An 11753-nucleotide genomic window follows, 5' to 3' on the forward strand; every position below is an offset into this window, starting at 1 on the left:
ACGGGGATGGGTCATTGTTGTTGTGGATTTGTTAATGTTTAGTGACGGGAGCGAGGAGGTATGCGGGTTATCGAAATGTGGACTTTGTTTCCTTTTTCGACGTAGGAAACTTTCCTGTGGAAAAATTGGGCGGCGTGATAGGCTATCATCTGTCGGACGAGTTTGGAGTTGGGAGTTAGGGAGTCGAAGCATAGAAATGTGAATCTGATAGCATCCTCGACCCTGAATCGTTCAGGTTCGGGAGTATCAGACGATGTCGAATCGGTTTGTTCTTCCTCGGACATTGCGTCAGCGAGGGTGTCTACGCATTTGACGGGTGCGGTTTTAGCTGGTGTTAAGGATTTAGGAGAGGGGCGGCTTGGGCATTTTGAATCAAAAGCAAGGTGATTGCCTTTACAGTTGGCGCAGCTAGGAGTGGAGGTTTTGCAGGATTGGGAAGGATGCTTGTCGCCGCAACGGTAGCAAAGTGGTTCCCGTTGGACGCAGGAAGTTGTGTTGTGGCCAAATGCAAAACATTTGCCACATTGTAAAGGCTGAGGGCCAGGAGATTGGGATGGGACACAAGGGTAGGTTTTGGAGAACATAGAGAACCCCTTAGAAAGAAGTTTGTCGATGGATTTGGGACAATTGGATATAATACGGAAAAGGAAAGTGTCTTGACCGGTTTTTCGGGATTTGATGCGCCAAGCGTTCTTGGCCTGGATGTTCTGGTTTTGTAGGGCCGAGAGGATGTCGGTCGCTACTATGTTGTGGTCTACGGATAAAACTACACAGGAAAAGGTTGGTTTGTGTAGTCTAGGGGATTGGGATTGGGAGTTGGAATCTCGGTTAGGTTAATTAGGTTGGATTGTTATTTTTTCGGATATTAGGGATCGGAGAGTCAGGAGTTTTTTAAATATCTGCGGGTCTTTAGAGGTGATCTTGGCTTTATTACCACGAAATACAGTTAGTGAAAGGAATAACAGGGTTGGTATGGATTTCAGGAGTCCGAAGAGGTCTTTTTGGTTAGAATATTTATCGGGGATGTTTGTTATGGTAGCTTCGTATAGGTTATCGGTGTCGGAGAGGGAAGGGGATCTAGTTGGGGTTCTAGGGGATAAAGGGGAGCTAGTTGGGGATGTGTATTGGGAGTCGAACGAACGAGTCCGCCGGCGGTTTACGGTTTTAAACGGCTGTTCTTCGACAGGGGATTCAGGAGCGGGTCGTTTAGATGTAGATGGTGTGGAGGAGTCCATCTTCCGTTGCATTTTTTTTGAAAAACAAAAGTTAATGAGAACGACAAGAAAAGAGAGTTTAGTCTTTACAGTCGGCGGCCTTGAAGAGGTGAATTGAGAGCGTGTGTTTGTGTGTATTTGTTTGTGTTTATTAATTAGTTAGTTGGTTGACAGGGTAATTTGTTAATATCAAAGGGACGTTGCGTACTCGGTCCCTATGACTTTTTGTTAGTTGGATAATAAAAATTATTCTTACTCTACTCTGCACGGCTCAACGAAGAAGCTGGAAAATAAAGTGCAACGGCTATCGAACGAATACAGGAACTAGGCTGCACAGTAGGAAGTCCGTTGGTAGTAGTTCTGATGAAGTTGCTGCTGATTATAGGATGATCGGAGTACGTCTGATCGGCTCGAAGGTTCGATGTGGTATGAGCCGAAAAAGTGCCCGGATACGTATTTATTCGGGCGGCCGTTCGTCGACCGCGTCCGACGCTACGGGTCGGACGACCAATCGCGGAGCGCGCTCGCTCCGTTCTCGCGCAAGGGGGACGGGCTTCCGATCGACGCGGCCGCCGCTTAAATGGGCAACGACGCACGTTGCAGCCGTCATAACGAGTCAAGACAGACAGACAGTCCGACGCAACGTCCGCTCCGCTGCCGTTGTTGTTGTTGTTAGTAATCGTTAACGTCAAATATCTCGACTGTATACCACGACACAATGCCTCCCAAGACTAGCGGCAAGGCTGCCAAGAAGGCCGGAAAGGCGCAGAAGAACATTTCGAAGGGCGACAAGAAGAAGAAGCGCAGGAGGAAGGAGAGCTACGCCATCTACATCTACAAAGTGCTCAAGCAAGTCCATCCCGACACCGGGATCTCGAGCAAGGCGATGAGCATCATGAACAGCTTCGTGAACGACATTTTCGAGCGCATCGCCGCGGAAGCGTCCCGTCTGGCTCACTACAACAAAAGGTCCACCATCACCAGCAGAGAGATCCAGACGGCCGTGCGGCTGCTCTTGCCGGGCGAGCTGGCAAAGCACGCCGTCAGCGAAGGCACCAAGGCCGTCACGAAATACACCAGCTCCAAATAAATAGACAAGCAAGCAAGCGAGCAGGCAACAAAACGCGCCGGCTGGCGTATACATGCATAAATCGGTTCTTTTCAGAACCACAACGTTCTCTCGCAACATTCGAAAACGTTCGATAGCTGTTTTTCTTTTTTTTTTTTCTTTTCTCTCTTTTTTTTTTCTGTTCCGACCACTTCACGCTCGCTGTCTTTTAACATAGCCACCACCTCTTTGTCTTTCTCGGCGCTCGTGCGAGCGACGTACGCGTCTGTTTATGTATGCTTGTGTGTATTTACGTATGTACTTATTACGTATCTGTGGCTGTATAAACACGGAGAGAAGAGACGAGACGCTCGAGGTTGTATATGCGCGTGGTGTGTGTGTGTGTGTTTGGGTGCGTGCACGAACGAGCGCGCGAGCGTGGATAGGTGTGTGTTTGTTTATCTGGCGTCTGCAGCAGACGGGATTCGAGACTTTCGATTTCGTCGAGAGCAACTTGTGGCCCTGAAAAGGGCCATTTTTGCAACCGCTCTTCGGGAAGATAAGACACGCCCGCCGAGCGGGCGGTAATATCGTGCTGACGGGCAGGAACGCAACAAACATTGGTATAATGCAGTAACAATCCATCATCATCGTTTACTGCCCCTACTCTCATTTCTTCTTCGGCGTCGCCGCCGGCTTCTTCGACCTCGCGGACGGCGCGACGGCGGCCGCTTTCACTTTCTTCGGCTTCGGCGCTTTCGGCTTCTTCGTCGGCACCTTGGTCGTCTTTTTCGCCTTCGACGGCGACTTGGGAGAGCTCGCGGCCGCGGCGGCGGCGGCGGCCGACGCCTTCTTCTCGCTCACCGCGGCAGCCTTCTTGGCCTTGGCGCTGCCGGCTGCCGCTGCTCCCTTCTTCGTCGACGCGCCGACAGCGGCGGCGGCCTTCTTCGTCTTGATGCCGCCGCCGGCCTTCTTGGCGACCGTCGTTGCGCTTCGCGCCTTCTTGCTGGCCGTCGACGGCGTCGCTTTCTTGGCGGCCTTGCTCTTGGCAGCGGCAGCACCGCCGGACGCCGTAGTCTCGGATGCGGCGGACGCGGCAGCGGCGGCGGCGGCGGCTGCACCGCTTGCGCCCTTTCCCGAGACCGACGACGCGGCGAGCTTGAACGAGCCGGAGGCGCCTTTCCCTTTCGTCTGAACCAACGTTCCGGACGCGACGGCCGATTTCAGGTACTTCTTGATGAACGGCGAGAGCTTCTCCGTGTCGACCTTGTAATTGGCACTCACGTACTTCTTGATGGCCTGCAGCGACGACCCTCCGCGCTCCTTCAGGCTCTTTATGGCGTTGTTCACCATTTCGGACGTGGGCGGGTGCGACGGCTTGGCCCTAGGAGCCTTCGCGGTGCCGCCGCCGCCGCCGCCGCCGGTCGCCTTCTTCGAGCCGGCCGTCGCGGCTGCGGGCGATGCTGTCTCGGTCGACATGATGATCGCTGGTACTGGCGCGGTAGATTGCTCAGTGGACAGATAGGTAGGTTTCTCAATTTGCGAAGATCACGGGTGCGTGCGTGCGTGCGTGCGTAACGCTCAACTGACGTAGCTCTGGCTGGGCGGGTAGGTAAGGTACGTACGTACGTACGTAGTAGAACGTGAAATGGTTCGAACTCGTATACCGGGTACCATTTTAAGCGTGCGGCCGTGTTACCGGGCACACGTGCGGTGTGCCGCGTAGTAAAGGCCGGCTAGTCTGGCGAGCGAACGACCTCGTCGCGCCTTCGTCGATGGACACCTTGAGGAACGAACTAATACAGAGTGATTAAAGAGATTTATTTACAGAGACTTAAGTAAACTAACGCTAGATATATACAGAGATTACTCGAATGGAAAATAGCCTAAGTAACTAACAGATAACAAGACATATATACATATGTATGAGGTATGCTACAAGTTGTTTAACCTAATCTTAACCTAACCTAAATATATATATACACCTAACCTAACAAATAGTCGTCCGGGCACTCACAGCACAATCACTCGCGAGTTGAACCAAAGTCGATCCGGCGGAGCCGGTACACACGCCGGCGAGGCGTTGCCGGGAGCGGGGACACAAGTTGCGGCACCGGAGTGTAGCGCGGTCCTGACGGTGGTTGCGTACGCTTTGGCGTGGCTGGGAGCGGCGACAGTGGGGCGGGCAGCGGCGAGACCACAGGCAACGGAGGTAACCGCGGGGACGGCGGCTTCCGGGGATCCTCAGGCACCTTGGATGGCTGACGGGGCTCGGGACGCGGGACGTAGGTATCCCGGAGCTCCTGGAAGACCTGGGTCAGGTGTCGGGGCGATAGTGCGTGGGGCGGTCCCTGGATACGTCCTTGGTGACGGTCTCTCCGTTGTCTCCAGCGGCGGGTCGATGCTCCTCGTCGGTGGCGTGGCATAGGTACAAGATGCCCTGGAATACGTGTGGATATATCTATCTACACCAAGTGGTCGCTGGTCGAACGATGCGTCGTGGCCCTGGCTAAAAATCGGTAGCCGAAGGTGGTCGTAGTGGTTCTCGTGGCTAAGGCGTAGCCGTCGAGGAATAGTGGCTAAGGCGTAGCCGACTATGAATACCAGTAGCTAAGGCGTAGCCGACTGGTAGTAGAGAGTGGCTAAGAGGGTAGCCGACTGACCTTCTGTGGCCAGGCCGGCCGCTTATATCCACCAGCGCGGCGAGTTGGCTCCGCCTACTCCCTCCACCGAGCAGCGGTCGTGCGCTGTCATTGGCGCGCACGATCGACGCGCTGCTACTATACATACTGGTGGTGGTGGAGTCGGCTCGGTTTCGGCGGCTGGCGGTCGACGGGTGAACATCGCTCTCGTCTCGGAAGGCGGAAGGGCGGCGGCGGTAACAATTCCCCCCCCGTTAAGGCGAGAGCCAGATGTTCTGTTGGAGGTCTAGCGGTGTGGCGGGGCTGGTCGGAGGTGGTCGACGTGAAGTTTGTTCTGGATGTTATCCCGGAGAACTTCGTACACGTTGCCTCCTATTACTGCGGTGATTTCGTGTGGTCCGGTCCAGGTCGGTGCGAGGCCATGTTGTTTCTTGAGGTTCCTTGCCAGGACGAGGTCTCCAACTTGGAACCCTACTTGTTGTTGTGGTGGCTCGGCAACATACCTCCGTTGGTATACCTGCTGGCGCCGGATCATTTGTTGGCGGCGTTCCTCCCGGGCTTGTCCTGATGTGTCGGGGAGGTCGGGATTGGGAGTTTCTCCTAGTCCGGGACGGTTAATGGTGTAACCGAAGAGGGCCTCGCTCGGAGTTTGAAGTGTGGCGGCGTTCTGTCGGGATCGCAGGTTGAACAACACTTTGCTCAGCGCCTTATCCCAGTGCTCCGGCGGTTGGTTTCCCAGGTGGATTCTCAAACCTTTCTTGAGCTCCTGGTTCCTTCGTTCGGTAGGGTTTTCCCGGGGATGGTAGATGGCTGTGGTCCAGGGTGCGATGTGGTGGCGGCGACAATACTTCTCCCAGAGACGGCAGGTAAATTGCGGACCATTATCGGATAGTAGGAAGCGGGGATATCCATAGCGGTTGAATACCTCTTCCTCNAAGCCGATGTATCCTTCCGACCGGAAATTGAAGACCGGCTCGATTGGAGCGGGACTTGGCCTTTCCCTTCACCTTTCCGCCCTTCCCTCTGCCCGACATGCTTTCCTCGTATGTATTTCGTCGCTCGACAATGACAATGAAAAAGTGACAACGGCTAAACGTCGGCCGTCACTGCTGCTGCGTGTATGAAACCGAAAAAGTGCCCGGATACGTATTTATTCGGGCGGCCGTTCGTCGACCGCGTCCGACGCTACGGGTCCGACGACCAATCGCGGAGCGCGCTCGCTCCGTTCTCGCGCAAGGGGGACGGGCTTCCGATCGACGCGGCCGCCGCTTAAATGGGCAACGTCGCACGTTGCAGCCGTCATTCTACGGCAGATCTTCGACCTGAACGGACGTGTCCAACATCAGCTAGAAGAACTTCACGGAGGATACAACAACAAACTGCGAGCAGCCAACAGCCGCTAGTACACCAGTCTTTATTAAGACTACCAAAATCGAGGAAGAGGAAAAGCAGAAAACGACGGAAGGAGGAGACGTCGTACCTGCAGCGATGGAGGAAGCGGCTGGGACCAGCGCGCTCTCCCAACCTGAGACGACGCCACCGACGGACTTCACGGAGGCGACAAAGACGGCGAAGAAGCGTCGGGTGAGCAGCCTGCGGGTGGTCGCCGAGACTCCAATAAGTAACAGCTTCCAACTGCTGGAAAATGACATTGTCATGGAAGATAGAGAAGGTTCGATGGCCGCTTCTCAAAATCGAACGTCGGTGCCAAAAGCAGCGCCAAAGAAGACGAGGGTACCACCAGTGATCATCCGCCAGAAGAGTCAGTGGACAAACATATGCAACCTGATGCGGTTGAAGAACCTACAATTCAACAAGGCGAAAAACATCGGGGATGGGATTAGCGTCCAGCCGACAACAGAAGACGACTACCGCGGCATCACCAGACTACTAGACACACAAGGCACTGAATATCATACATACCTGTTGCAGGAAGACAAGCCGCTGAAGGTCGTACTAAGGGGAATTCCGACAGACATCCCAACAACAGAAGTCGAGGAGGACTTGAAGGAGAAAGGGTTCTCGATCAAGAAGGTCGTGAGAATGACATCAGCCAAGACCAAGGCGGAGATTCCTCTCCTTTTAGTAATACTGTCGAAAGACAGTATAGCCCACCAGATCTTTAAGGTAACAACGGTATGCTATCTTAAAGTTTCAGTTGAGACGCCACGAAAACGCAACACCATCGGACAGTGCCACCGTTGCCAACGCTTCGGCCATGCGCAGAACATGTGCAGGGCAACCGCCCGTTGTGTAAAATGTGGCCAGGACCACCACACCAGCGCCTGCGGGAAACCACGAGAGCAACCAGCGAAATGTGCAAACTGCGATGGTGCACACCCCGCCAACTACCGAGGATGTCCCAAGNTTGTGATTTTTTGTGTGTGTTACTTGTGTGTGTGTTTGTGTTTAGTTGGGTTGGTTTTTTGGTTATCTGATGGAGTTGGGTAGGGAATTAAGGTGGTCGATGAAATCATCGGGGAGATCTGGGGTAATGGACAGGAGTCGGGCGGGAGGGTAAGTGACTTTTTGTTTGGGTTTGGTGGTTATTCTGCGGGGTGGTTGTGTAAGTGTGCGTGTGGAGATGGGGTTATTCGTTTGGATGGCCCTTTTAACAAATTTGATTTGCAGTGTGACGATACGGTCTGTGATGGGTAGGATATCTACGATGTTGTACAGGACTTATGAAGGGAAGAACCTTCCTAGTCTGGCGATTTTCCTTAGGATTCCTCTTTCGGTGGCGAGAAGGACTTGTAATTGACTATCGGAAATGTTTGTTAGTGAGACTGCTCGGTAATCGATTAGTGGTCTTACGAATGTTTTGTATGTGTGGAGCAGTGTTTCTGTGTTACATGATTGTATGGTGCCGTTTATGAGAGATATAAGGTTTGCCCGCTTACGAACTTTGTCTAGTGTTATTGCTAGATCCTTGTGTGGGTTCATAGTGTGCGTGAGTGTTATACCCAGGTACTTTATTTTTTTTTGTAGTCGCAAGCGGGTGTTGCAAATTTGAATGTTAATATGGTCGGGTGAAAGTGTGGGTTTGCACGTGTACCTATCGTGTGTGAATAATATTAATTGTGACTTATCTGGGTTTGGTTTCAATCGCCATTTATTGAGCCAGTGTTCTAGGAGTTTAATTTGACGTTTTAGTTTGTTGTTGCAGGAGTCGGAGGTTAAGCCGTTAGCCCAGTACGCAGTATCGTCTGCGTATTGACACAGGCTAACGGTGTTTTCGATAGGTTGGGGTAGGTCGTAGCAGAAAATGTTGTATAGATGCTGGGCAAGCACTGTGCCCTGTGGTACTCCTGCATTGAGTGAGAAGGTTCGCGAGAAGGTATTACCGATTTTAATTCGGGAAGGTCTGTTTGTTAGAAAGGAGTGTATTATTTTCACGAAGTGTGGTGGTAGGTTAATCTGAAGTAATTTGTACAAGAGACCGTTATGCCATACAGTGTCGAAAGCTCTTTCGAAATCTAAAGCGATTGCAAGTGCAGCCGCCTGTGTTTATGTACGAAGTTACTTCAGATTGGAGTTTTAGGACAGAGTCAAGGGGGGATCGTCCCTTTCGGAACCCTGTTTGTGAATTAGGGATGATATTGTTGTGTTCGCAGTATTCGGTTAGTCGGGACGCGATAATACGTTCGAATATTTTACCGGAGTTGTTTACTAGGGAGATAGGGCGGTATGATTTCGCGTCTATATGGTTTTTTCCTGGTTTTGGTATCATTATTATGTTCGCGCTTTTCCAGGTTGTGGGGTAATATGCGGTTGTAAGTATACCGTTGTAAATGCGGGTTAGATATTCTATTGCTGAAGGCGGTAGGTTTTTAATGATGCTGTTTGTTATTCCATCTTCTCCCGGGGAATTGTTTTTAAGTTTCGCGAAAGTGTTTGTTATGTCGTCCGAAGTAATTTCGCGCAAAATGTTGTGTTGGGTGTAGTATGCTGTTTGAAGTATTTGTGTGGTGTGTAAATTTACAAATCTAATGTGTGCCGCGTCATGCTGTGGGGCCGTGTGTGTGGTGTGAAGTAATTCAAGTGTATCCGCGAACGCGCTTGCTTTTTCCGCGGGTGTGTTATAAATTTGATTATTGATGATCAAGTGGCTGATGGGAGTTGTTTTTTGTCCGGTTAATGTTTTAAATTTGTTCCAAAATTGGGAGCCGTTGTGGTAATTTAATTTTGAACAGGATTCGTGCCATCTTTTTTGTTGATGGTTGTTGACTTCGCGGCGGACTAGGGCGTTTAACCTGTTCCATTCTGTTTTAACGAGTGGGTCGCGTGTTCTGGTGAAAAGTCTATATAGTTCGCGCTTCTTTTTTATAATTTTGACGATTTCCGGTGGTAACGGTTTTCTACCGATATATATACGTTTTAAAGGTGTGGTTTCATTGACGGCGTTTTGGACAGTAAGATTATATATTTCAATCGCGTTATCTATATCGGCGGCGTTATGAATTATTGGCGGAGTTAAATTCGCGTTTGATATTTGCTCTCGGAGATTATTAAAGTTGATTTTTTTGTAGTCGCGTATTTCTTTGTATGCTGGTAGCGTAATTTGCGGCGTCTGAATCTGCATTGTAGTTGACAGGGTTTGGTGATCGCTAGTTATTGACGTGCCTATGTGGCAGGTGTGTGCGAAGATCGGTGCTAGCCTGTCGGTGCAGATAATATGATCTGGGATTGAGGATCCCCTGTAATTACTGAAGGTAGGGTTTGTATTTCTGATTCTGAAGAGATTAAGCGACAGGAGAGCGTTCGCGAGAATACGGCCGTTGCGGTTTGTGGAGGTATCCCCAAAGGACGTGTGTCTTGCGTTTAAATCTCCTAGAACTACGGCTCTTGGAAGGTTGGAAATGTATGTTATGAAGTCTGTCGAGAGTTTAGTTGTCGGGCTATTGTAATATGAAAATATTGTGATATCCCCGTATCGCGTGTGGATTGTCGCTGCGCATGCATCTATATGTTGAAATTGTAGAGGTATTTGAAATTGGCTGGAAGCGATTGTTTGGTGAACTATAAGTGAAGTTCCCCTTTTAGTTGTGTTTTTCTTAGATCTAAACACTTTATAGCGATTGATGGAGAAAGTTTCTTTTGCTTTGCTCAGTGTTTCCTGAACCGCAAGAATATGTATCGCGTCTGTGTGTAAAGTGTGTATTATGTTGTTTCTTTTTCGCTTCCAGCTGCATGCATTTACCGTGCTAATTTTAATGTTCATTATTTATATGCAACGGGGATGGGTCATCGTTGTTGTGGATTTGTTAGTGTTTAGTGACGGGAGAGAGGAGGTATGCGGATTATGGATATGTGGACTTTGTTTCCTTTTTCGACGTAAGAAACTTTCCTGTGAAAAAATTGGGCGGCGTGATAGGCTATCATCTGTCGGACGAGTTTGGAGTTGGGAGTTAGGGAGTCGAAGCATAGAAATGTGAATCTGATAGCATCCTCGACCCTGAATCGTTCAGGTTCGGGAGTATCAGACGATGTCGAATCGGTTTGTTCTTCCTCGGACATTGCGTCAGCGAGGGTGTCTACGCATTTGACGGGTGCGGTTTTAGCTGGTGTTAAGGATTTAGGGGAGGGACGACTTGGGCATTTTGAGTCAAAAGCAAGGCGATTGCTTTTGCAGTTGGCGCAGCTGGGAGTGGAGGTTGTGCAGGATTGGGAAGGATGCTTGTCGCCGCAACGGTAGCAAAGTGGTTCCCGTTGGACGCAGGAAGTTGTGTTGTGGCCAAATGCAAAGCATTTGCCACACTGTAAAGGCTGAGAGCCAGGGGATTGGGACGGGACACAACGGTAGGTTTTTGAAAACATAGAGAACCCCTTAGAAAGAAGTTTGTCTATGGATTTGGGACAATTGGAGATAATACGGAAAAGGAAAGTGTCTTGACCGGTTTTACGGGATTTGATACTCCAAGCGTTCTTGGCCTGGATGTTCTGGTTTTGTAGGGACGAGAGGATGTCGGTCGCTACTATGTTGTGGTCTACGGATAAAACTACACAGGAATAGGTTGGTTTGTGTATTCTAGGGGATTGGGATTGGGTGTTGGAATCGCGGTTAGGTTGATTAGGTTGGATTGTTATTTTTTCGGAGATTAGGGATCGGAGAGTCAGGAGTTTTTTTAATATCTGCGGGTCTTTAGAGGTAACCTTGGCTTTGTTACCACGAAATACAGTTAGAGAAAGGAATAACAGGGTTGGTATGGATTTGAGGAGTCCGAAGAGGTCTTTTTGGTTGGAATATTTGTCGGGGATGTTTGTTATGGTGGCTTCGTACAGGTTATCTGAGTCGGAAAGGGAAGGGGATCTAGTCGGGGTTCTAGGGGATGAAGGGAAGCTAGTAGGGGATGTGTATTGGGAGTCAAACGAACGAGTCCGCCGGCGGTTTACGGTTTTGAACGGCTGTTCTTCGATAGGGGATTCAGGAGCGGGTCGTTTAGATGTTGATGGTGAGGGGGAGCCCATCTTCCGTTGCATTTTTTTGAAAAGCAAAAGTTAACAGGAACGACAAGAAAAATGAGTTTTGTCTTTTCAATCGGCGGCCTTGAAGAGGTGAATTGAGAGCGTGTGTTTGTTTGTGTTTGTGTTTATTAATTAGTAAGTTGGTTGACAGGGTAGTTGTTAATATCAAAGGGACGCTGCGTACTCGGTCCCTATGACTGTTTGTTAGTTGGACAATAAAAAATTGTTCTTACTCTACTCTGCACGGCTCAACGTAGTAGCTGAAAAGTAAAGAGCAACGGCTATCGAACGAATACAGGAACTAGGCTGCACAGTAGGAAGTCCGTTGGAAGTAGTTCTGCTGAAGTTGCTGCTGATTATAAGATGATCGGAGTACGTCTGGTC

At 50.2% G+C, this 11753-nt stretch overlaps 3 protein-coding genes across 4 annotated transcripts in view; 1 reads left to right on the forward strand and 2 right to left on the reverse strand.

Annotated features, from left to right (window-relative positions):
- The window catches only part of LOC112906549 (histone H2B), a 5114-nt gene extending 2563 nt beyond the window's left edge, over window positions 1–2551 (forward strand). Inside the window, exon 2 of one of the 2 annotated variants that reach the window (XM_025980868.1) lies at window positions 1969–2551. In XM_025980868.1, coding sequence (XP_025836653.1) covers window positions 1969–2304 — 336 coding nt within the window. In that variant the 3' untranslated portion in view covers window positions 2305–2551. Of the gene's footprint in view, window positions 1–1724 lie in introns of those variants that run through there. The other variant, XM_025980867.1, reaches the window with a different exon arrangement.
- LOC112906548 (histone H2A) overlaps window positions 1–6034 on the reverse strand; it is a 17167-nt gene extending 11133 nt beyond the window's left edge. The window contains exon 1 of the mRNA XM_025980865.1: window positions 5848–6034. Coding sequence (XP_025836650.1) covers window positions 5848–5938 — 91 coding nt within the window. The 5' untranslated portion in view covers window positions 5939–6034. The remainder of the gene's footprint in view (window positions 1–5847) is intronic.
- LOC112906546 (late histone H1-like) lies at window positions 2846–3937 on the reverse strand. The gene has a single exon (XM_025980863.1). The coding sequence runs from the start codon at window positions 3739–3741 to the stop codon at window positions 2932–2934; it is 810 nt and encodes a 269-aa protein (XP_025836648.1). The 5' UTR covers window positions 3742–3937; the 3' UTR covers window positions 2846–2931.
- Window positions 6035–11753: the final 5719 nt, after the last annotated feature.

This window comes from Agrilus planipennis, unplaced genomic scaffold, assembly GCF_000699045.2.
Source record: "Agrilus planipennis isolate EAB-ADULT unplaced genomic scaffold, Apla_2.0 scaffold4, whole genome shotgun sequence".
In the NCBI taxonomy this organism is placed as follows: Eukaryota; Metazoa; Arthropoda; class Insecta; order Coleoptera; family Buprestidae; genus Agrilus; species Agrilus planipennis.

Bases quoted from the DNA above. Each gene is read 5' to 3' on its own strand.
- LOC112906546 (XM_025980863.1), bottom strand. From the start codon at position 3,741: ATGTCGACCGAGACAGCATCGCCCGCAGCCGCGACGGCCGGCTCGAAG.